The sequence below is a fragment of the Camponotus floridanus genome, unplaced genomic scaffold (genome assembly GCF_003227725.1).
Source record: "Camponotus floridanus strain SB8 unplaced genomic scaffold, Cflo_v7.5 scaffold64, whole genome shotgun sequence".
NCBI classification, from domain to species: Eukaryota; Metazoa; Arthropoda; class Insecta; order Hymenoptera; family Formicidae; genus Camponotus; species Camponotus floridanus.
Window position 1 is genome coordinate 55,220 of NW_020229814.1, and position 27,792 is coordinate 83,011.

At 27.1% G+C, this 27,792-nt stretch overlaps 2 protein-coding genes across 8 annotated transcripts; one reads left to right on the top strand and one right to left on the bottom strand.

The window, feature by feature from the left end:
* Nucleotides 1–5,402: 5,402 nt before the first annotated feature.
* Nucleotides 5,403–27,511, top strand: LOC105249364 (synaptic functional regulator FMR1). 7 transcript variants are annotated; one of them, XM_025413268.1, is made up of 16 exons: nucleotides 5,403–5,445; nucleotides 13,641–13,852; nucleotides 14,308–14,360; nucleotides 15,978–16,128; nucleotides 16,379–16,542; nucleotides 16,714–16,879; nucleotides 17,028–17,098; nucleotides 18,570–18,641; nucleotides 20,081–20,228; nucleotides 20,372–20,509; nucleotides 21,292–21,330; nucleotides 22,468–22,611; nucleotides 22,720–22,930; nucleotides 23,808–24,023; nucleotides 24,336–24,437; nucleotides 25,797–27,511. In XM_025413268.1, exons 2-16 carry the CDS (start codon nucleotides 13,757–13,759, stop codon nucleotides 25,826–25,828), a joined length of 1,803 nt encoding a protein of 600 aa, XP_025269053.1. In that variant the 5' UTR covers nucleotides 5,403–5,445; nucleotides 13,641–13,756; the 3' UTR covers nucleotides 25,829–27,511. The 7 variants fall into 7 exon arrangements, with proteins under 7 accessions (XP_025269053.1, XP_025269054.1, XP_025269048.1 ...); XM_025413263.1 differs by having other exon boundaries at nucleotides 5,431–5,445; nucleotides 25,793–27,511; XM_025413269.1 differs by lacking the exon at nucleotides 24,336–24,437 and having other exon boundaries at nucleotides 5,406–5,445.
* On the bottom strand, nucleotides 7,985–9,272 carry LOC105249357 (ejaculatory bulb-specific protein 3). The gene is made up of 2 exons (XM_011254761.3): nucleotides 9,030–9,272; nucleotides 7,985–8,355 (listed from the first exon to the last, which is right to left on the bottom strand). Exons 1-2 carry the CDS (start codon nucleotides 9,220–9,222, stop codon nucleotides 8,189–8,191), a joined length of 360 nt encoding a protein of 119 aa, XP_011253063.2. The 5' UTR covers nucleotides 9,223–9,272; the 3' UTR covers nucleotides 7,985–8,188.
* Nucleotides 27,512–27,792: the final 281 nt, after the last annotated feature.

The following is a 27,792-nucleotide window of genomic DNA, read 5'->3' on the forward strand; positions in this document are numbered from 1 at the left end:
TATAATTTATATAAAGAAGTTTCTAATAATTTACATAATTTATCCTGTATTTGTGTTGATAAGTTAATATAATGGGTATAAATATCTATTTATTAATCTGTATTAATAAACATAATATATCGATGCGTAATATTTATTGCTTCAATCTTTTTTTATTCTGTTCATCCTTATTTTATATCTAATTTATATTTTTTTGACATTTTCCTTAAATTTTGCGCCGATGTTATAAAGATATAATCATAAAGGACAGATGTGATTAAATAGTCTAAGGGATTAAAATGGTAAAAAAAGAAGAGCAAGCAAACTGCGGCTATTCTCGTAAGAATCTATTTCGATCTCGCTTGGAAAGTATTCAAAATTGAATAAAGAGTTTCTTGTATAAAGTATATAATAAAATAATCTACAAAATAATTAAGTTATAATTTAAATGATAAATTATATATTATGTAATTTTATTCAGACAAATATACCTCTGAAAAAAACGTTTAAAAAATAATACCGTCCTTTAAATGTTTTTTTGACTTTTTTGTGCTATCTGAGTGTATTATATAGAAATTATAAATTTTATATATGTGTGCGTGTGTGTGTGTAATAAAAAATTACATTATGTATACAAAAATAATTTAAAAACTCTACAAAAATAAATACAATTATAAATTATTTAAAAATCAATATAAAATGTACAACAAATGTATTACAATTGTAAAACATATTACTATAAATGTACTAAAATAAATGTACAAATATACAAAAATAGACTTTTTCCCTAGTAATATATCTATAATCTAATTGCAAACTTTTTATTTTTTTAAATATAGAAATTATTCTAATTATTTTTTGATCATTTTCTTATTCTATTTATAAATATAAAGAATATAAGAATATATAACAGAAAGAGAACACATAAATGAATATATTCTTTATATATATGTTTATATATATATATATATATATATATATATATATAATTATTTCCTATTGATTTACCATTAATTTATAAAATTTCTCGCTATAATATAAGAATATTCTTTTATATTAATTAATATATTTCGATTAATATATTTCGATTGCATATTATTTCTTATTATAATATATCTTAATTAATTTGAATTTATTTTATATATAATCATTAATTTATTTGAATTATTTCACTTTTATTTTGTTTTCATATTTCATTTTTTCATTAATTTATTTAATTATCTTAAAATACATGTGATATTTACATATATATATTACATGTTATATACATATACATATTGATTATATACATATTGATATACTAATATAATAATATCGCATCTATCACAATTATATTATGATAGATTACATTTACATACAATTAAAAACATTTTTATCATTCATTAATAATGTTAGAATCTTACATGAATATTTCGATCTCAATTGTAATTTACTTAAATTCTTTGATCAATAGAATTAAGTTTAAGTGTAGAGATAAATATTTTCAATTTATTCCTTTCTTATACTATTATGATCCATAATAATTTCCTGACGCTACTTTATCAGCTTTCGACATTTCAGTTCCATTGTAAGAAACGCCCTCATGTTAGGATCCTGTACTTTCTCCAAGATGATCTTCTGTAAATCCACATTAGATGCCTCTATTGCATTACTCAATTGCTCTGCATATTGAATCCATACGCAATTCGCACATCCCGACATGCAGCAATTAGTCGGTTCCGTCAAATCATCAATTGGAATTTCCTTTACATCAGTCTGATCTTTGCCATCTTTTTGTATCGACAAATTCCGTTGAATATTGCAGAATAGACCCTTAGCAATGAATGGACTCGATCGTGATATAGGATTCATCTGTTTTAGATTTGGAGCAAAACGCATGCTATACGCAGTGCGAAATACCTTGATGTTTCTATTAGTTAGATTAATAAAAAAGAAAAGAATATGCTCTAATGTAAAACAATTTTATATAATTTTTTTTTACTATGTAGTATTATTTAAGTAAAAATGGAAAGAAAAGTCATATATCTCTCTAACCTGTATGTTCGCAACAATAAGAGTGCAACACTAGGCACGCATCCCTACTACACGCTACACACTCCACTGGTAGATAAAGGTTGCTACATATGAAATATCTTAATGCTTTTGCACGTACAAAAATTTTAATCGTAACCGTAAAGTCGTAAGAAAACTGACCAATCACAGTTGATTATTCTTTTATCGCAGAAAGAATACTCGACTATGATTTGTCAGTTTTCTTACGACCTTACGGTTACGACTAAAATTTTTGTATGTGCAAAGGCCTTTATGGCCATCACACATAAAATTCCATAAGCAAAGTCTACAATGGCAGTAGGATTAATGAATTAAAGCTGTAACTCAAGAAATTGACCAATCACAGTCGAGTATTCTCTTAATGCTTGACTGTGATTGGTTAATTCCTTAAGTTACAGCTTTAATCCATTAATCCTACTGCCATTGTAGATGATATGTAAGATAATTCCGATTTGTTGATTTTCTTATGCCCGTTTCTACCATCTTCGCCTTAATCTCCAATTTAGAGAAACTTTCGTTAAAATTAAGATTTAAAGCTGATTGTTTTCTACTAACATTATAGTATAAACGTTTAGCTAAACTATAACTTATAATTTATATGTCATAACAGAGAGAAGACTGAGAGGTGTCGTGGCTCGCTTTTAGGTGATCCCTGAAAGCGATACGCCCTCTGTGGACCTAAAAAAATGTGGACTACAAAGCCAATGTTCACGAAAGTTCTCAGAGGATAATATAATGTGCACAATTTCTGGTTTTGTTCCGTACTATGTGCATGAAATGCCGGTAGCACCAGTGCTGTATAACAAAATACTTATGTATGTAAATTGATAGTAAATAAATTATTCAATCATGAAAGATACTGTAATATTCAAAGATGAAATAAATATTTTTCTATATTTATTGTCATATTTACATCTTTTTATTTACAAAACACAAAATGCCTGTTGTGAGATAAAAACATTTTTATTTCTATATTCCAACAAGGAATCCAGATTATTAAATAAATTATTTTAAATTCAATTTGTCAGGAATTAAACTGATAAACAGTAATGTCAGAAAAATGTCTCATCACTACTTTATTATTCGAGAGTCATCGTGCGAATGATGACAAAGCCGTATAGTGTGCTACTGTTTATATTTTATATTGCCAAAGTCGAACACCGTGTTATCGGCAATTCGTTGAAATATAATTTTTTAAATATAATTTTATATATTATAAAATATACACTAACGCGTAATATTAAATAACAGAAATACTTTAATTTATCGATTATTAATTAAATAATTTCTCACGGAGCAGTCGTTACGTTAATTATTTGCATCTATTATTCGATAAAATTCGATAAAATATAAACAGTAGAGCGCTATTATGGTTTTGTCAACATTCGCACGACTCTGATGAGAAACGTTTCGTATATTGTAATTTTTGTACTAAACACGATTACAATTAGTATCAAAACATAATTTGCCATAAATATTAATAATTAAAAATTAATTAACTTTTGATAAACGACATGAAACTGTATTGCAACGATAAATATTTATCGAATCGTAATCATTCATTACTGCGAATAAAAATTGTAACAAGGGATATATGAAAGGAGATAAGAGAATTGAATATATTATGATCTTTTGATCATCAATATTTATTATATGCTTATAATATTTCTTTAACAATATTAGAATTAAATATATTTTGACCAATGCTTTAAATTTTCTCAATCCTGGTTAATTAAACAATATACAATTTAATTGAGAATCGATTTAATGTGATAGGAATCCAACATATTAAATAATCACATTATTATTTTAATACATAGAGGCACAAATATGTTTCATCCGTGTTACTTTATCATTCTATTTGACAATCTCAATATAATTTGAATTGTGAGAGAAGACGAAGTGAGAAAACAATCGAATTATAGATGCAAATAATTAGCATAACGAAAAACTTCAAGATGAATTTAATAAATAATCAATTAATCTTAATCAATAAATTAAAATACTTCTATAATTTAATATTCCGCGCACAAATATTTTATATTACAGAAAATATTTCAGCAACGAAAGACTTATCAGTAACACCGTGTTCGACCTTGATAAACAGTATCGCGCTATTGTTAATATGTGACACAGCTTTATTATCATTCGCACAGTAACCTTGAGTGACGAGAGAGATGTTTCACATATTATCAAATTTCTTCTTCACATAACTTTGACGATATAAACAGTACTGTGAGTTGTAATGTTTCTGACTTACGATCATTCGGTCAATAGCTCTCGAGCAGTGAGGTAGTGATGTGAGACGTTCCATTATATTATCAAATTCTTTCTCTAACTACAATTGCAAGTGCAATGAGAAACTTTTCATAAATGAGTACAAGTGCAACGTGGAATTCAAATGACTGAACCAGAATTGGAGTGCCACGAGGACAAAGTAAAACAAAAGAAAAAAAGAAGGTTTTGGAAATGAATGGATCAATAAAATGTAAATAATTAATATTTTTATAAGTTATAAAATTTATATAGTATAATACAAAATTAATGATAGATTATATTATATATAAAATTATATATAATATAACCCTCCCATGGGGTACACCTTGTCGCGGTGGGAGGGCTTAGTACTTGGATGATGTCTTGAGGTTTATTTTAAATTTTTTAATTTATGTTAAATCTTAAGGTGCCTGAATAGGAAGCTAAGTACCCTTTCGCGTCGTCGACGCCGTCAACGTGCCGCGGATGGCAAGCGCTTCGTTACCGCGTTTTCGCGTTGTAATATTCTCGCGTAGTCGCGTTTTCTGAAACCGAAAGTGTCGTACAAAGTATATATATATTAAATATATACATCGCGCGACCAAATTTTTAATTGTACCGAATTAGTGCGGGAGTGCCGTTTAATATCGTGCGTGTAAAATAGCGGAAATAGCAATATAAAAATATCGCTCGTGAGTGCGGGAGTGTCGTTAAAAGTTTCGCGCGTCAACAACATGAGAAGAGGCGGAGGCCTGTGAGAGGCATTTTGCATCGGCGGAGCAACCTGATGGTGAATATTTATTATTTGTATATCAATTAATATAAACGCAAATTAATTGTACGCATAATAATTCGGTCTTATTATTATTTAAACGAATTAAAGAAAAAATTAGAGAAAAAGATTTTTATAAAAGTCATATAAAACTTTCTATTTAAAAAATAGTTTCAAAAATTTATAAAATTTTTCCACACGTGTTTATCTCTGCTTATTATTTTACACATCGGATATAAAATTCCGAACGATAAAAATTTTTTGAAATATTGATTGCATTTTGTGAACATTATTATAAATGAATTTTATATTTGTATGTTACAGACAACGTAACTTCGATAACTACAACTCCGCTGTTCCGCATCGGTGCCAACTAAGAATCATAAGTAACAGAAATCTAAAATAATAAATTATTATTTCGATATGAAATTGATTTTTACAAGCAGAAATTATTTCTTTAATTTATGGAGTTGAATATACATATATAATTCGTCTGCGATGCTTTATCGTTCTATTTTTTGATCATTTAAATATACATTCAGATTGCGAGCGCGCAGTAAAACAATCGAATCGAATAAATTTAATTAATTAACATGATTAAATTAAAATGAAAAGCTGCATGTAATACATTAATTCTTTAATAAATAATCGTAATAATTAATTTACACAATCTAAACAATACTTTTTTACTTTAATATTCCGCGTAATATTATTTGTTAAAATATCCAAAATAATAAATTATCGTTTTTTTATATAAAAATCAATTTTTACGATCAAAAATATTATTTTCTAAATGATATTTCGAGTTATATAATTCAGCTGCTTTATCATTTTATTTTTCGACCACATTTAAATATAATTTGGATTGAAAACGCGTAGTAATAAGACAATCAAGTCATGGATTTTAATATTTCGTATAATAAATAGCTTTGTAATACATTAATTAAAATCTATATAAATTAAAATTTCGCGTACATATTTGTTATATAATATATTTCGATGACGAATTAGACAATAATAATGTTTGGCCTTGGCGGCGTACATAAACAATAGCACGCTAATGTTTACATACCACGGCCTTAATACCTATTATTCGTATGACGACACTTGAGCAATAAAGTAGTGGTGCGAAATATTATGCATATGTCGAATTAATAATTAATTAAATGATTATTATATCATGATTTTCAATCACATTAATTTTTCGATTTTATAATTCGATTTTATAATTTGATTTTATAATTCATGTTATATACATATGCCAACAATAAAGTTAGAATTTATAACGAATAATATTGAATTTAACCTCATAAATGTCGAGCAAATTGTATCCCTGTTCTCTATCCCTACAATACAATAAAGTACGTTTCTTGTATAATTATTTCGCGATCGAGAATGCCGTGCAAAGTGTCTCGCAATTGTTCTATATATGACTAATTATTATTAGTCGTATTTTCGTAAGTGAGTGTGAATGATATGAAGAAAGCAAAGGACGAACAAGGGAAATAAAGGAGATTGGGGAAAGCATCAGGCAACATATGGAGTAACGAAATTGCGCGGTAAGTGATTTATATAAATTTTTTATTTATCATTCATAATATCCTTTAATTAAAAAAAAAATGTAATCGTGAAATTAACAAAATTATGGTTACCCGATTGATATATCGTCACGTTTTCAACATATAATTAATGATTAATTTTTATAAATAATATGTAACTATATATAATGCGATAGATTTTGCGTAATTTGTCTATTGAAGTCTCTCTTTCTCTTTCTAAAAATCATTATATGAATCTAAAATAATAGATGTTTTATCACGAAATATATTTGACTACATTTGTATTATTAAAGAAATAATTATTGTTCATGTAGATCGTAATGAAATAATCTATTTTTTGATGATTAAAATATGGAATGCATTGAAATGAAGATTCGAATAATTAGCATAACAAAAAATTCCCCATCATTGTTTAATAAATAATTATTTTAACTTAAAATACTTTTACAATTTAATATTCCGTGTACATACATGTACGTTATAGAATACGTAAAATATTATCCGTAGAATTTAATAACATGGTATGGTCTTGACAGTATAAACAAGCGCTCGAGGAAAGCATGCTATTGTTTATGTAACACAACTTATTATTATTGTAACACACGAGCAGTGAAATAATAATGCAAAACATTTCGTTTCTGTGTGTGTGTGTGTGTGTGTGTGCGCGCGCGCGCGCGCGCGCGCGTGTGTGTGTGTGCGTGTGTGTGTGTGTGTGTGTGTGAGAGAGAGAGAGAGAGAAAGAGGAATGTAAATTATAAATTATTCTACTAGAAAACATGACTATAACAACTAAATTATAACAATCCAAGAAAAGAAAGAGAAAGAAGAGAATATTGAATAGGAGTAATAATTGAGAACAAGAAAACAGTTCACAGTTGTACAAAATCTGCTAATAATTTTAATACTTATTTTAATAATTTTATATTTATATTTATTTTATATTTTATATTTATTTTGTAATTATATATGTTATACTTTATATAATTTAATATATTACGTTACATAGAGCGCACAGATTTTAAGCATCAAAATATCATACCGTTTTAAAAATTGTAATAAAATAATGTAAAATAGTTTAATATGTTAAAGTGGAACATTTATCAAATTTTTATATTTATAAAGGAAGAAATATTTGGAAATATCTTACAAAATTGATTTTTACTTTGGCCTGTGCGCGCACGCTTTTAAAATAAAAATATTACAAATAAGAAAAATATATAAATAAAAAAATTAACAGATAATCGAGAAAATAGAAAATACAATTTATATTAGAAAAATGAGAGGGTTGTAATAAAATATATATAAATTTATAATTATTTTGCACTTTATGTCTATAATATAATACTACAAAACAAATTAGTACTACTAATATTACAAATACTACAATACAATCATTGAATGGTTATATAACAACAATATGTTATAACAATAAATTATAACATTATGAAGTTTTCTTTACTTTAGAAAGGTCTCTAAATACTAGGGATTTAATAATTTGATAATTTTATAGATTATTATTATTTTGTATTCTGTCGTTATTCTTGGCATCTTTTGCAGCATTTGTCAGCAATTATTGATCAGCATTCTTCTTTTTCATATCCTCTAAACTTTTTGCAATGACCTTCTGCCATCTGTCAGGTTTATTTTGTGTATACCAATCAGCTACTGCATCTATTATTTCCTTTTGCTTTTCAGTACATCTTTTGCATTTTGTTTGAATAGCTTCACTACTAATATCTGAAGCCAAAATAAGGAAAAATGTATAAAATTTATTTTAATATTATAATAAATACAAAATTTATAACTTGTTTTCGATTAATAATTATGAACGGAACTTATGAAAATTATAATATGGTTGTAGAAAATATATTTAGTATATATAATTTAATATATTTAATTGACAGATATATATAGTATGCAATATTTCCACACACATATACACATATCTATACAGAATATTTTATATTTCCTATTTGTACTATTTTTTTTAATTATAGATTTTTTGAATAAATTAATTATAAAATTCTCTTTTTAAGAAAATTTGTAACATTTTATTATTGCAATATTAGAATTTTCTTATTTTTAATATACCTTTATAATTAAGGAAGAAATTAAAATTTAACGAAAGAAAATTTATATATTTAAGATTAATTGTAAATAAGAGAGAGAGAGAGAGAGAGAGAGAGAGAGAGAGAGAGAGAGAGAGAGAGAGAAAGGAAAACATGATTTTGTCAATATTCTTTCCTTATATTTATCAGAAACTTTATACGCACTTGTGACTATTATTAAAATACATTATAAAGATATTATATATTCATTAAAGAAAAATTGTTTCTACAAATTGACCAAAGAATTTATTGTAAGAAGAAGAAACACATGAAAATATTTTGTATATAAATAAAAATATATACCTTTGAAAAATTTTGCATCTGCTGTTAGACATGGTTCAGTTTCCATATAACAATTAAAATATTGGTCCCGTAGTTTGTCGTTATTGAGAATATTATTTACATCGATATGATCGTACTGATCGCTATAAAGTTCTTCTGCAAGAACACACGACGCAATACTAATAAGTATTATGATATAATTTAACCGAGCCATTTTCGTTTCTATTAACTGTGAAAAAGATGCTGAAGATACTTCACTCTCGAGGAAAGAATAATCGAATCGAATGCATAGTCCGTTTATATATATTTTGATAGAAATAAAAAGTTGTTTCATTATGTATGTGCAAGATAATAGTGCATGAATAAATCAATTTAATGATTACTTGTTTGTAACATCAATATTTAAAAAAACTTAGTAGGTATAATTACTACTTTTTAAACAGATAAGTGATATATCAATTTCCATTAAAATGATAGGTTAATTAAGGAAACTGAATGAAACAAACACGTTTTTTCTATATCTGCATTATAATTTACTAATATTATGTATTACATATTTGCAGATTGTTTCCGTATAATCGGTTAAAATTTTTACGCAAATAGAGACAATCAATAATTCTTATAAATTATTAAAAATAAAATGCTTTTAATTTAATGTTAAATTTATAAATAAATAATAATATCTTAATTATTTTTTATTTTTATTTTTATAATTTTAGTAGACTTTTTCTGTGAACAATAAAAATTGTATAATATCGAAAATAGATATTCTTAAAATTGATATTTATATTTCTTTATATTTTCGTTTAAATTTTAGTACATTGGTACATTCAAAACAATTGGTAATCGCTCAAATAATTCAATTGAATGCCGACTTCATTCAAACTAAGAATTGTACAAATCTAAAACTCGAACATCTCCAGTTCAAACAGTTTAAAAATCTGGATCTGTATCTGACTTTTTGCAATTTCGAGTAAAATATGAATCTAATTAAAGATATTATATATATATATATATATATATATATATATATATATGTACTACTAAAAATATTTCTCTGGATTTTTAGACTATTAATCATGTTACACATTACTATCATTTTTATCTATATTTGTTTTATAATCCGATAAATACTATTAAATTAATTCAGAAAAATAGATTGTGATAATATGATAGAAAAATATATTATGATTATTCGTCTTGATCGCGATTGAAATTTTAATTCTATAATATATTTTGCATTGCAGTAAATAAAGATATAGAATATTAAAAAATAATAATTTAATATCTTATTGCGAGACGATGAAAGTCCAAGTTATAATTTCTTAATTAGATATACATTGGATATAAGTTAAACAGATTATAGCTATATGGATTACATAAGTTATATATATATAGATATATGATGTAACAAAATTGATTTGTTTTTCTTGACTCAGAGAGAGAGAATTATAGATTATTTTATTAAATATAGATCAAATAATATATTATAATATATTATATATTATATTTATTAATATTGTTTATATCAACACGATATCTATCATGAACTTACTCTTTAAAAGGGAATCAGTGTATTATCACTGAAAAACGGTAAATAATCATTGATTAGATTAAATAATCATTGATAGTAGCAGTTATAAGTACAGCACTGTAAATCAGTGATATTGAAAGAATCAGTTAATAATTTTGACTATTTCAATCAGTAATCGAATTCAGAATATTAAATGGATTATTAGAAATTAGGCGGATAAATTGGAGAAGTAGTCCATTTATTGCGTGTATTGAAGTATTAGGAAGGAATAAGCATGACAAGTGATGGTAATTTTTATGATGTTAACACAATGGAATACAATAAACCATAATAATCCAAAAACTCGAAGAAGAGAATATATTAGATAGAAATGCATAGTGATTGGAAATGATTAGAAATTAAAAGACACTATGCATACAACCTATTTATTAATAGTAATACTATTTTATAATTATATTAAATTTTATAATTTATCATTGTAAAGTATTAAGCATAAAAATATTATGCTGTTATGAAAATTATAATAAAAATATATAAATAATGTTAGCTATATTAGAATGGACCATATGAATTCTTTATATTTTATATAAAGGAAGAAACTTAAAATATTTTGCAACATCTATATTTTTCGAGTTTTAATTATAAAAACTTCAGAAGAATCAATGATTAATTTGACAAATTCTATTACATGTATTAATAATTAAATTTTTAAATAATTAAAAAATGAATAATAAATATCAAAGATCAGTTTACTACTAATTAAGATTTATAGAAATAAAAATGTTTTTATCTCACAACAGGCATTTTGTGTTTTGTAAATAAAAAGATATAAATATGACAATGAATATAGAAAAATATTTATTTCATCTTTGAATATTACAGTATTTTTCGCGATTGAATAATTTATTATCAATTATATACTATCAATTTACATAAATAAGTATTTTGTTATACAGCACTGATGCTAACGGCATTTCGTGCACATAGCATAGAACAAAACCAGAAATTGTGCACATTACCCTATCCATATTACCCTCTGAGAACATTTATGGATATTGGCTTTGTAGTTCATGTCCACATTTTCAATGTCCATAGAAGAAGTATCACTTTCAGGGATCTACTTACTAAAACTCATACATTGATTAGTCTAATGTTGGCTCTAGTGGTATTGTGTCTTGTCATATAATCTTTGAATTTGTTATTTTTGAGTTTGTTGCCATTCTTGAGCTTTGAAGAAAATATTAATGGAAAAAAGAAAATATAGAAAATAGAAAATATTAATAGAAAATATTAAAATATTAATTAATTTAAAAAGGAGCGAAAAAAAATTTAATTAAAATATAATTAATAATTATATTTTAATTGAATTATTATTATTTAATTGAATTATTATTAAATAGAAGAGAAAGAGAATTTAAACAACGTTGATTATAATTAATAATTATTTTTAATGTTGTTTATAAATTCTCTTTTCCTTTTATTTAATTTTTATTTTATATTTTCGTCATTCGAAGATGACAATATTCTCTTTCTCTTCTATTTAATGAATTTCCTTAAATGTCCAACTAATCTCTATGAATCACGAATCGCAAATTACGAATCGCGCATAGTCTGGCGCTAGCTTTAGGCCGGGTTTACAATAGATAATTTAAGCCTTAAACCTTAAGTGATTGGTCAATTTCTTAAAGCTAAAGGTTTTCGCACATGAATTGCCATAACCATAAACGTAAAACGTAAACCGGTTGAAATCCTAGTTACTTCTGCTTACGGCCAATGTTATCATCATTTCTATCGTCTTCTAGGACACATAAAGCTAAAGCAATATTCTGATTGGTTCTTCAGCTTATGTTTACGTTTTACGTTTATGGCAATTCATGTGCGAAAGTCTTTAGAGCTTAAATTACCTATTGTAGACCCGGCCTTAAGGCTGGTTTATAGAGGCCGTAACTGTTAACTTATGCCGGAACTGGTAAAGTTCAATATTGGAATTTCAATGCTTTTGTTCATGCTGAACTCTCAGTTTACTAGACGTTATTGATCAATCAGTCATTTTTCTGATGAATATATGATTACATTTTTCAAAAGAATGGCTGTGATTGGTCAATAACGTCTAGTAAACTATCCTAGAGTGATTGAACCCGACAAGTATTAATTCCGCCAATAGAATTGCCATAATAGATCAAACGCATTTTATATTAAATAGAGAAAAAGAGAAAGATTATATCGACAAAAATATTATTGATAAAACTAAAAGTTTATCGTCGATTATTTTGATTAAAATTTGATCGTGTGGTCCTTAATTTTCAATCTTTAATCTTTATTTTTTTTTATTTCTTTCTTTCAATCCTTGTTTCTTCTTTAATCTTTAATTTTTTCACTTCTTTTTTAATTTTCAATCTTCATTTTTCCTTTAATTTTGAATCTTTTTTTCTAATCTTTAATATTCCATCATGATTGAAAATTTAGATTAAATTGAAGAATTAAAGATTGAAATTTAACTAAGGCCGGATCTACAATAGGTAATTTAAGCCCGAAGCCTTAAGAAATTAATTAATCACAGTCAAGTATAAAAAGAATACTCGTAATTAGGCTTAGGCCGGTATTCATAGTCCGATCTTATATTTGAGATCGTCTTAAGTTCGAGCTTGAAATGCTACGCAGCTATTTGATTGGTTGAATGAGGTCTTAAGTCAACCTCCAAGCAGACTTAAGACGATCTTAAATATAAGATCGGACTATGAATACCAGCCTTAGAGTTCAAATTACCTATTGCAGACCCGGCTTAATCAGAAGAACAAAATTTTCGTTTCTTTCATTCTGATTAGTCAAATTCCAATCTTCTTTGATCCATATTCTAAATCCTCTTTTACCGATAAAAGTGTCTGTAAAAGTGACTTATAAGCCTTCTAATTGGCTTATAAGCAACTTTTAGAGGCATTTTTATCGATAAAAGAGGATTCAAAATATGGACCAATCAGAAGGCTTATAAGCCACTTTAGAGGCACTTCTATCGATAAAGAGGATTCAGAATATGGACCATTGTAATCGTCGATCTTCAATTTTTCCTGCATAGAGTAATCAAATTTAACTTTTGGCAGCACTGATCGGGACCGCCCAATACTATCTCAGCGTCGTGGAGAGAAGTCGCGCGATTGGCGGGCAGGAAAATTCGCACGGCCCCTGAAACTCGTGCAAGCGCCCGCTCTTCCAGAGCATGCCTGCCGCAAAGGAGGCACACGAACCGTCACACAAAAGCAAGATGGAGGATCTCACAGTCGAAGTATGCGGCGAAAACGGAGCGTATTATAAGGTTCGTTCTGTGAAAAGTATACGTGGGAGCGTGCCAAGAACCTGGTTGACGGATAGGTCGTGTCACGTGCCGCGATACGATTGTAATCACACCGAACGGGGGCTCGTACTTCGCGAATGCATGGTCCTCGGGAAATGCTTGGCGAGAGGGTAACGCGGCTTCCTCCGACGCCATGTCTCGTCTTGTTTGACAGGGCGTGTGATTTTTCTCCTCGACCTCGCGCCTTCCATCGGTGGTCCGTGCTGGCCCCGCGGATTCCCGGGAATCTTCTCGTCGGCGGTGCCTGGGAAAAAAGAAAAACGATATCGCGATAGTATCGTGGCCCTCCGTGCGCTCCCCCCTCCTCCTCCTCCTCACCTTCGGAATTTCGTGAATTTATTTTTCAACTAGTTTTACGCATCTGATTCTTGTAAAGGCAACTCGCTACATTCTCGTTTTCGCTTTTTTTTTTCCAGGCCTTTGTCACTGATGTCTTTGACGACGAAGTTTTGGTAACTTTCGAGAATGAGTAAGTATCTCTCTCTCGACTCAACTGGATTTGACAAGAATGTTCGTATTTCTTTATATATCGATAAAAGATCTCTTTTGCATTCATGGAAATTTATAACGTTTATGGAAGCTGTTAAATATCTTTAATTTCTCTTATGCTATATATTGATAAAATAATCTTTTACCGATAGCTTGTGTGTATTTTGCTATATAAAGTTTGTAAAATGCACACGATAATGATTTATTTTAAAGATCCATTTATATTTTATTTAATATAGGCAAGAAAGTTTTTCTTTTCGATTCAACTGAATTTGATGAGAGAATTTGCACTTCTTTATATATATATATATATATATATATATATATATATATATATATTTATTTATTTATTCAATACGAGATATCTTGTGCTAATAAAAATTTATATTTCTGAAAGCTATTAAGTATCTTTGCTTTTATATATCAAAACAATTGTTTATCAATGGCTTGTTTACGTCTTGCTTTAAAATTCTTAAAATGTACACGATAATTATCAAAAATTATTTATATTTTTATTTAATATAAGTTAGTCCTCGTGACTCGACCAGATTTCATGAGAGTATGTATATATATATATATATATATATATATATATATATATATATATATATACACGTATCAATGAGATCTCTTTTGTGCTAACAAAAATATATTGTATTTATGGAAGCTGTTAAACTTTGCTTTATGGCAAGGAAATGCAATTAGATTTTCTGGCAGGCCAAATGTAAAATTTAAGATTACATCATGAGTTGTAGCCAAATTTAAAACTTATATTTATGCTTTTTTTGTATCATCCACGAGTTTTGTATCATCATGTAGAAGTGAGAGAAAATTGAATACCTTTTTTTGGGAAGAGGGGGGGGGATTATTTTTTCCATGAATCAAGCTTGGACTTTGCAGGCTGCCAGTCGTGTACTATATGCTAGAAAAGAATTTTTCATTGAACTTCCTTGTGTCTCTTGTTTTATAAAATTTTTAAAGAATCAGCACACAATATCTATTTATAGTTTTATATAATATAGGTGTATAATAATATATAGGCATCCTATATTCCTATAAACATATTATTGTTGAAACCTTACTTTTTTTCCTTTTTAAAAAATATCTAATATTTATAATCATATGATTTACAAAAATTTGCAAACATTATGCATCTCCTCTTATATGTTAAATGATAGCACACAACAAAAAAATATTAATGAAATCAAAATAAATAAAAGAAACTTTCTCGTAAGAATAAAATAAAATGTTACGATCACAAATACTATATTTGAATATACAGGAAATTCAAAAAATAGACTAAAATCTATATTTATATATGATTAAAATTTCTTGTAATTGTTATAGGTTGTACTAAATTAAAAGATATATTATAGATATATACAATAAAGGAAATTTAAGAAATAAATGTATTTTTCCATAATTATGCTTATTAAAGAATTTTTATTCATTGTGAAAGATTAAAACTCTTTTAATAAATTTTCATATAAAAAAAAGCACTGCTTTGTAGTATATAAATATTATGCGCAATAAAATAATGTAAAATAAAATAATTCTATAATTCATATTCTAATCAAATTTGTAACACTCATTCTAGTTGGCAACCTGAATCGAAATTCCCATTTGCTCAAGTCCGTCTACCTCCAAAAGATAGTTCCAAAACGGAATTTCAGGAGAACCAGGAGATTGAAGTATTCTCTAGATCTAATGATCAGGAAGCATGGGGATGGTGGAAAGCACTTATTAAGGTATGCAAAGCAAATGTTGATATAATGATATAAATGTTGATTGCAGATACATGCTTATACATATATCTGATAATATATGCATATATATATATATATATATATATATATATATATATATATTGTTATACATGTTGTAAAAAATATTATAAATTAATATTGTGAATATTTTAAATCATCTCATATTATTATTAAAAGAATAAATTGGCATTATTAAATGTGAAATGTATTAAATATATATGATTTTTTTTAGATGAGTAAAGGAGGCTTTCAAGTAGTTGAATACTTGGGATGGGAATATACATATACTGAAATTGTAGCTAGTGAGCGACTGAGAGCCAAAAATCCAAATTCCCCTATTGACAAGAATACATTTCACAAGATCGAAATTGAAGTACCTGAAGAGCTCCGAGAATTGTAAGTAGTTTAAGAAAGAGAAAATAATTTTTTGCGCATCATTATCTTGATTTATAATTTTTGATAATAACTTAGAGTGATTCTGGTATTTCTATATTATAATACATTATAATACATTTCTACATTATAACATATAAACGATAATTAAATCAAGTAATATATACATTACAGTGCAAAGATGGACAATGCACATAAGGAATTTCAAAAGGCGATAGGGGCGGCAGTGTGCCGATATGTGCCTGAACGAGGAGTACTGCTGGCCATCTCCCGTCATGAAAATATACATCGTCACAGTAGCATGCTCCAAGAAATGCATTTTAGAAACTTATCGCAAAAGGTAAATAATTTTTGCATTATTAATAAAAAAAATTCTTAGCAAATTGTGTTTGTACATCTTTATCTAATTTTATAGTATCTAAGAGATAATATCTTTTAAAGTCTTAAGGAAAGAGTTTTATTATTTTTCTTTTATGTATATTTTACAGGTTTTGCTATTAAAGAGAACAGAAGAAGCAGCCCGTCAGCTCGAATCTACTAAACTTCAAACAATAGGAGGGTAAGTTATTAATATATTTTGATATTTGTAAATAACAAAACAAAATCTTGTGAGATTGTTTTACCTGCCCTTGTCCATGTACTGTCCTGGTTACCATCCTGTCTGTGGTTTGCATTTACTGGCAGAAAAATCAGATCACAAGATTTCTAATTATTAATTGATATGTTTCGCTTTAATATCACGTAACTTCATGAATGTGATTCTATAGGCACATCATAAATAGTGTTTATTATACATACATCTTGTTTCTTTTTCTTTCATCTCTTCTATCACAATTTTATTATACGATTATAGGTAGAATATCACAACAAATTTAACATTTTTGAAGCTCGCATATATATAACTGTATTCGAATTTTCTTCTGTTAAACAAAACAAGTGCAAGTAAGAAATTTTATGTGCACTATAATTCATTTTCCCTTGCGTTATGGCAGATACCTTCCGCTAAAACAATATTAGATCATAAGCATGATCATATGCATTGCAGATACAATCATTATTATTTTATCAAACTTTTATCTTTTTTTTTTTTTTTTTTTAAGAAAGAATGCTACTTTAAGTATGTTAATTAAATATTTTACATTATACTAACTAATGAATTATTTTAATCAAATTCTATTATATTATTACAGAATTATTTGTATAAATATTTTGATCACTCCTTGAATTTATACTGCCTTTGACTTGTTACTTACAATGCTGTATTGATAGAATACAATAGAAAAAAAAACTGTCTATAATAGACATGCACCTTTGAGAAAAATTTATTGGCAAATAAAAAGATTAAATATATCTTTGAAATATAACAATATTATAAAAGATAATAAAATTTATAAAAAATATTTTAGAGATGTGAGTTTTAGAGTAATTTGCTAAAGAATCTGCAATGTATGGAAATATAATGCATGGCAGATAAGACATTTTATATTATATATATTACATTTACATTTCATAATATTTATTACAATTTCGGAAAAAAATAACATACTTTTTATTAAAATAATAATTTGAAACTTTATATTTTAATAGGATAATATATTTTAATGATTATATCTATATTAGTATTTATTTGAAAAATGATTTTGTTTTATATATATATATATATATATATATATATATATATATATATATACACATTTGGATAAATAATAATGTAAATGTATTCATTAAAATATTATACTATTTTATTCAGATATGAAATTTCAAATCATTATTTCAATAAAAAGTATATATATTATTTTCTTCCAAAATTGTAATAAATGTTATAAAATGCAAATGTAAATATATATATACACGCACACACACACAAAGAATGACAAATTTTGCTTATAAATAATTTTGAAAATAAGTTTGAAGTTTCCACAGTAGTGTCTACATGCATTAATCAAGAACAAACAGACAGAATGGCAGGGACATAGGATAGGGCCATCTTAATAATGAGTTTTCACTGAGTTACACCATTCTCATTTCAGCAAATTTAGATCTTCAAACTTTATATATCAGCGTGTCTCAGACTTTGAGGCAGGAGTGAAAACAAATTCAAGGTGAGATCACAGCAGCGTGGTTTAGAATTAAGTTTAGCTTACTGTATGACAAGATACACTTACATTTTTTTCAAACGGAAAATAAATCTACACTTTATAAACGTGCATGCTTCAGCGTTGTGTAGTATACTCACTGAAATCCATGTGCTTCAAATATACCGACTATATAAGACAATTATTTATATCTTTCTACATTTATTATGTGCTGTGTAGTAAAATCTTGCGTGATTGAGAAGGTAGCCGACAGATATATTATACGTGTAGCTGTGATCAGTTCCCGATTCCATATTTTCTGTTATTTATATATTAAGTAGATTCTATTATTTATATCTTGTATCAAGAACGCCGGAAATTTGGCCTGCCAATGTTTGAGAAACACTGATATATCCCATATCTTTTGCACTTATATTTAATGCAAATGGTGGCTCTATCCCATGTGTTTTTAGAGAAATGTATACAAGATACACGTTGAAAATATTGTGAGAAAGTATTAATTGAAACAGCTTTTTTACTTTTAAGAATATATACGTTTTAGTTATAAGCAATATTAATGTCTCTCGAGATAGTTTAATACATTTTAACTAAATGATGTATTTGTTAAATAATGTTATATTGTTTTAATTGCAAATCTGATGCAGAGTAGCTTCCTTCTTTGAGACAATAAAAATTGATACTATCTTTTTATGGATATAATAATATAAAGCAAATATTATAAATAAATTGTAATATCAGATTACTTTATTATTTCGTTTCTTTTATTAAAATGACTGAATATAATCAAAGCGCATATTTCTATATTATTATATTAAAAAGATTAAATGTATTAGAATATACACTTTATTTAATTAATTAATTAATGAATGCATGTAATATATAGTTTAACATTATATCTGATATTTTTTTAATCAGAAAATTTTATTTATATTATGAAGGCATTTAAAAAAACATTTCAAATCGTTTCTTGCTTCTAACTGTATACATTTACATATGTTGCATGGCTATTTTAAAATACATCAGATACAATGCAAAACTATCATTTTTACAGCTTCAATAGAAATAATTAATTTGTATCTGCCAAAATGCAAGCCATTGACAAGGATACTGTTATAGGAAAATATGCCACATTGGTTTGCTTTCTCCACAATATTAATCTATATATTTATATAGCATGTGTACACAATTAATTATATTATAAAGTAAATAATTATATTGATTATAAAGAACTTATTATAATTTTTACAAGCTATAAGCAAGAAATTAAGAAAGACAGGAAAAAAGTTATATATTGGATGTATTAATTTTGTGATAAATTTTAAAATGTTTTAAAATATAAAATATTTTTAAAATATTTTTAAACGTTATACAATATTTCTTAATTAAAAATTTCTCAAATAAATTTATTTAAAAAATATAATTTTATTTTATATCTTCTTTTACAGATATACTGATGAATTTAATGTCCGAGAAGACCTTATGGGGCTAGCTATCGGTGCTCATGGTGCAAATATTCAACAAGCACGAAAAGTTGATGGCATTACAAATATAGAATTAGAAGAAAATTCATGCACATTTAAGATATATGGAGAGGTAATAATAAAAGTTTTATTTTATTTGTAATATTAAGATAATTTATTTTATAAAATTTGATATTCTGGCATTTATATCTGAAAAATATATATTTGACTGATATACATATGGAGCTTATCTACAGATAGCTTTCTTAATTGTAGACGCATGAAGCTGTTAAAAAAGCTCGATCTATGCTGGAATACAGTGAGGAATCTATACAAGTCCCACGGGTTTTAGTAGGAAAAGTAATCGGGAAAAATGGTCGTATTATCCAAGAAATTGTCGACAAAAGTGGTGTTGTAAGTATATATTTTTATGATTAATTGATATCATTACATGATAAGTTTACATATATACACACAGACAGACACACACACACACACACACACACACACACACACACACACACACACATATATATATATGACTTTACAAAATCATATATATATATATATATATATATATATATATATATATATATAGATGATTTTACAGAATAAATTATTTTAATATCACAAATATATATATATATATATATATATATATATATATATGTGTGTGTATGTATGTATGTATATGTATAATACACATATTTGTGTGTATATATGTTTGTATATATGTATGGATGTATGTATAAAATTAATATACTTTCAGAATTAATATCAGGTAGGGTTTCTCGTATCTGAATTAGGAGTGTCTGAGAAAGTAATCGAAAATATACAAGTATATCAATTTTCATTTTCAGTTGATACAATATAATTTTTTTATTAAAACTGTTAAATTTAATACATAGATTACATGTAATACTTTACAGATCCTCTACGTCTACTGATATATGTTTATCTCTCAGGGTATGTAACAATTATCCGAAATTTCTAACGTTGCGTTTTAAGTATAACGCGATATTGTAGTTCTATATATATTACAATATACATAAATTCTCATATTGTTAACGACGGGTTATATTTAAAAATTCTGCAGCTCTAAATTGACGTAACATTCAATTGAAAATGGAAGTTTCTTTCTTTTTGATTCACGAGATGTTAGGTGATATATGATATACCTTGTCTGTTCTCGGTAGATAACAACTGGCTCGAGTGGGAATATACATATTGATAAAGTAAGTATGTCATTTTCTATTGTTTGTGATTTTATTCCATTCAGTTCATTTAATCAGTCATTCATATCTATCAATGTCTGGAAGCACTCGCAAATATTACGTGAACCACTCGGGCCAGTTCTTTTAAATTGTATAAAAAAAAAAACTTTTATTTATACAAAATCAGGCCTCTATTCATATTTCACATTTAGCACTAAATGTGATTATCTCATTCTGAATGCTATTTATTCTTAGTATCAGAATTTTACATTCAGCTTTATCATGGACTTAATAGTCAAATGGCCGCATTTGACGCTAAATGTGCATTGTGTATACGGACCTTAATGTACGTTATAAACAATACTTAATGCATAAGTTGTTCCATGTCCATGCATTTGTTTTTCGTCATCAATTATTATGTTTTAAAACGAATATTGTTTAAAAGTATACTGTCTTATAATTTGTTGAAAATTTACAATTGAAGAGATATATGACATGGTATTTATTCCTGTCACATAAATAGTAGAAATATATATATGTATGTATGTATATGAAATACATATACATATATATATACATATGTATATATGTATATGTATATTCAAGAAATTTCTCAGATTCAATAAACTTACACATGGGTAATTTTTTTATTCAAAAATTATCAATTTTCTATAAAAAAAGAATCAGTTTTATGTGAGATTGATGATATAAGAGAAAAAATTATCTTTGCAGTAATTAACATTATTATATTTGATTAGATAAAAAAAAAAGAAAAAAATATAAATAAAATTTCTCAATTTATTCCTTTTCATGTATCTCTAAAAGAAAGATGACCATTAAAATATGATACAATCTTGCTATCTGTTTAATGTAAAATTATACAATTGCAATACATATATTACCCAAAAAAAAATTTATGTAAGAAAAGGTAAAAGTATCGACAAATAACTTTCAAGAAACAAAAATTTTTTTAAAATATAAAGAATATTTAAGCAAATTTTCACAGACTAGTCAACAAGTCTATTGATGGAAATGACATACGCCAGTGACTGAAAACTGATGGTATGGATATGAAATACGATTCTAAATGTCTCATATTGGTAACTCGTACTTGTAAACGCGTTAAAAAAACATAATTTTAATAACTACAAATTTCAGGTAAGAGTAAAAATAGAAGGAGACAACGAACCTCAACCAACGATTCCACGGGAGGAGGGTCAGGTCCCTTTTGTCTTTGTCGGGACTGTTGAAAGCATCGCCAATGCTAAAGTTTTGTTGGAATACCATTTGGCACATTTAAAGGTATAACAAAACGTAAAAATTTCCAATATATTTGATATAAAATCAAGCTATTTCAATAAAATAAATTTAAATATCGAGAGATTATCCTATGATTCGTCGTATTGGTAGGAAGTAGAGCAACTTCGACAAGAAAAATTGGAAATTGATCAACAACTACGAAGCATGCATGGGTCGACTACAGGACCGATGCCTAGTTTTCCACCCACAAGACGAGGAATGGTCGCGGGACCGGAAGAAGGTGTCAGCGGTCGTGGTGGTCGTGGTGGCCAGTCTCGAGGACGTGGTTCTCGAGGTAGAGCCCCCACGAGACATAATGCCGGTAATATTATTATTCGATACATCAAATTAAAAGAATAGTATCGCTATACTATATTAATATGCAAGAGTGTTATGTTTCACATAAAGTATTATGAAATGTTTTCTCTGATACTTGACATTGTACAAAGAAATATTTCAGATAAAATTGGCTTAAATTTGAAGGAGAAAAAATTGTTAATTTTGAATTTAATCGAGATCAGATTTTTTTCTCTTTTTTTTTTTCCTCCTTTCTACAGAGCTTCTAATTTTTTTATATAAATCTAGTACTAAAAAATATTATAAGAATAGGTCAGCAAGAATTGAATAGTTTTATTGAATAATTAGATATTTTAAAATACTGAATAATTTTATCTCGAATAATTAGATAGACTTTAATTTTACTTTAATATAAACTATGAAATATTTCGTAAAATATTCAATTTTTCACAATTTTTAGTTATTTTTATAAAATATTTTGAGAAATAGATTTATATAAAAAATTAGGATGGTTCTCGTTAAAAAAAAATTAAATTGATTTTTATATAATCTTAAAAATGATTTCAATTAAAATTTAAAATCAATCTTTTTCTCCCTCAAAACAAAATATACTTTTTTTCTTTTTCTTTTTTTCTGTTTTCTTTTTTCTTTACTTTCGAAGAATACACTTGTAACACTTTATATAAAACATCCTATATATATTAAATTTAGCAATTTTAAAATATAAATTTAAAGTATAAAGATTTTTTGTAAAAACATTTCATGATATTTTATTTCTTCTGATCTATCGCAATAACTTTTTGAGCTTATGTGATAACGGCCAATATAAAAAGAACACAAGTTAAAATATCTATCAAGTAGTTTGCATTTATCAAAAATCTAATTAATCGCACGACTTTTAGGATTACGTAGAGATGCTTTAGATAGCAATGAAGATCGTGTTCGAGATTTACCACCAAGAGGTGGCCATCAGGGAGGCGCTGGTAATTCGGGGTACATGAGTGGCAGGCAAGGTCGTCCTCCAACCCAACGTAGAGATCGTAGAGATGAACGTCGTCGTACTACTGATGACGAAGATACTGTTTTAGACAGCCAAGACGTTTCGAGTATTGATAGAGGTAATAATATTTATCAGTTAATATATATATATATGTGCGCGTGTGTGTGTGTGAGTGTGTAAATTTGTGATCACAATCATAACCATTTCGTCCTAAAGATATAGCGTGTTATAATGCTTTAAGATTAGCATGAAATATTAAGCAAACTTTTGTGACCATCTAACACTAATATTATCGTCGAGTTTTAACTCAAATGCATGCCACTAACGTATGTGCAACTTCAACAATTATCTTTGGCTACTTTTACTTTTTAAATATTAGTCTCTATTGCACATGCCAAATAGATGGTCACAATGGTTTGTGTATGTATAGAATCTGTATCAAGTGTGGAAGGAGGATCTAAAGGAATAAGACGGAGACGACTTCGGCGTTCGCGACAAAGAAGTTCAACACCCACAAGTAATAATCAAACAGGTAATCTTATATTTAGTCAGCAAGTTTGGTTATGATTCTTTAGGACGATCGGTTATATTAAAAGAAGCGCACAATAATAAATATTTTGTCACGTATTTTATATAGGTTGACACGCACATACACATATCAGAATGTCTATTTGCTAAAAATGGAAAAGTTCTCTGAAATTCTCAGAGATTTTTTTATATCTGAAAAAAATCAGGAAACTCTCACGGAATTCAATTGGGATTCGATGGGAGTTTTTTAAAAAATTCTCTGATAATTTTGCTCTTATATTACAAGTATTCGGTATCCTAATAAGTCAAATTATGAATTATGTGTTTAAAATATATGGTAAATGCATGGTAAATATATGGTAAATGTTTATTTTAATTTTCCAAAAAAGAGTGCCACAAAATTCAATATATATATATATATATATATATATATATATATATATATATCAAAAGAAAAATATCCGTGCTATGTCAGTTAAAATAGACATTTACCAAATATATTCTATAATATAACATATTTCGATAAAGATGGGTAAACAGTAGAATAAGTAAAAATGACTATAAATTCATAAAAAAATTTTTTTCTACCACGTATCTTGATCAAAGTATTTGTTTTTAAAATTAAATTTGTAAGAAACATTTCTCTTCAAATAACTTTTATATTATTCGGTAGATTTTAATAATTTATAATAATTATTTTTCATGTTAAGTAAAGATCTTTAAAATATAGCATGACAGATTTCTTGATATCAGAGCATATCTAGAAGTCTTCTAATTAAAAAATTTTAAAGTTGGTAGGTTTCTTTTATCTTTAAATGTATTTTTAATTTTTAAATGTATTTTTGATTTTTTTTATATCTTTTTCTGAGGAAAGAATATTCTTGTTTTATTTCATCAAAACTATTTTCGAGAAAATATTTAATAGGAACTTGCAGGATTATTTTTACCTACCGTGTCTGACAAGAGATTGCCTATCTTTACCGAAATTTCTTATATCTTTATATTTATTTTTGTTTATTCAATGTTTTAACAAAATATTAAATATGCAATATATTCTTTATCATAATTTCTAATGGTAAAAAATGAAAATGTTTATCTGTGAAAGCTATTCAATTTTTTTCAATACATTTGTAAACTTAAATGATTCTGTATTGTTCTTATATGAATGAAAGGATTAGAAAACTCATATATAAAAAATCTTTAAAATATTTTCTTTATATTAAATTTTTTATATTATCTGAAATTTTGAATAAAAATATTAGGAAATTTTTTAAATTTTAGATTTGAGTAGACACCCTGGACACACATACATATTTGTACATATGAAAACATTCAGAGTTAATCTATGCATTTGTTTAGGCAGTAATGCCGGCCCGTGCGACCAATCAACAATGAATAGCAAAGAAGGAACACCTGCGAACGACGTTTCTATGTCTAACAACAGTTCCCAAGGACCTAAAGGCCAAAGAGAACATCGGTCTCGTCCTCCTCGTATGCAACAGAGCAATAAGCCTAAGGAAGCTTTGGTTAACGGTACCAGTGGCTAAACAACCATTGGGTTGTTGACAATTGCTACCAACATTGCTACACGTTACACCTGATGAGAGCTATTAACTCCCAGCACGTAACATGACGCATACCGACACAAGGATTACACGATTATGGAACACGACATGATTAGTCTACGCTCGTTGTTAAGACTGTTTGCTACCGATATAAGAATACGACAGTTTAAGAAATCGTCATTCTCCTTAAACACATTTAAGGACACATATTAATATCCATGCATGGTTTAGTTTAATGATGGTAATTACACTGTCATGTTTGATATATGGATACATTCATTGGGAGATAGAGGATAGCATTTGGTAAGAAGGATTCCCTGATTGTGAAACTGTGCCTCATTTTTATACCGAGCTCCTAACTTATGTGGCAGTGCTTCGGATGTACTTTATAGTACACCTTAGTCACTTATTAACGTTTAATGATCCGATATTAGGCTGGATAATCGCGGCTCGTACGTCAATTAAATCGCTCTGGGTAGGTTTCATCTAGATATGTCGCGCTTAGTACTTACAATGTAATTTCGAATTTATATTTGGTTTACCTTCAATAGTATTCGATTAATAAATTCAGCGTATTTTTCATACATGAATATTATATATTAAAGCCAAATGCTTTAATTACTTAATTGACAACTCTTCAAGCTCTATCAAATATAATTCTGCGGAAATTGAAACGAATGCGACATAGCTAAGATGCAACTCGATGTGCAAGGAAAATGAATTTCCGTTGTTATTTGTAACAATGGTAGGCGGCAGCTGTAAAAAAAAATTCTGGTTCAAAGGTATTCCCAATGATGTTCCTTTCTATTTACTTGAAGAAATTGAGTTTTTCATTTATGATTATATTAGTAGAGTTATATTTAACAACACTAGATTTTTATGTTTCAATGCTGAGTGTTGATTAATAATATCATGATGATTGCGAAAAATGACTTATTCGAATATAACACGATCAGATGTGCACAAGGAGTCGGTTTTTATTTCTGAATACACTTTTCACGTAATTTAGTCTCTTTCTTTTTCTCTTTTTTTTCTACTTTTACTACAGTCTAAGCATACTATATCAAACTTTAGGATTTGATATCAAGTTCGTTTCTGCATTGTTTCTCATGATTTAAAAAGAAAGTAAACGTATACTTAGTAATACCAATGTATGATGTGCCAGAGAAGGAATGATACATGTTTTATGATATCTAGCTAAAGTGCAGACTTAGCGCATACCTTTATTACTATAATACTACTTAGTCGAAATGTGGATGTCTGAACAAATAAACTAGCTTTACTATACTAAGCTATAAAATAGATATGATCAATTGTTTTAAATTGATTATCACACAATATTATTAAAAATCAGTTATATCAATTTAAAACAGTTGTCTCTCTTCTTCCGGATATGACAACAACTAATCGGACGTGTCTCATGAATTTTGCAAAAACACACACATGGTGGTTGATGCAATGTATTGACACCTAACAAAACAGCTGCCATTTTATCTGAATATTCTTGTGGCAGCCAAAAAAACTGAGATATCCCCCAACTTGCTTGTTTCAGATACATTTGTATTGATTGCAATTTGTGCATAATTTAAGAATAAAACATTTCTGTACATAGACTGGCCATTGATATAATGAACCCTGAACTTCTTCTATTAGAAACTGGTTAAATATTTTCGTCAAAATTATGTGATACATTTTATCTTTTCTTTTCTTCAAGTATAAATTCATTATTGATTTTTTTATGATAATGGTAAACAATATATTTAAATATATGTATATATATATGTATATATATAT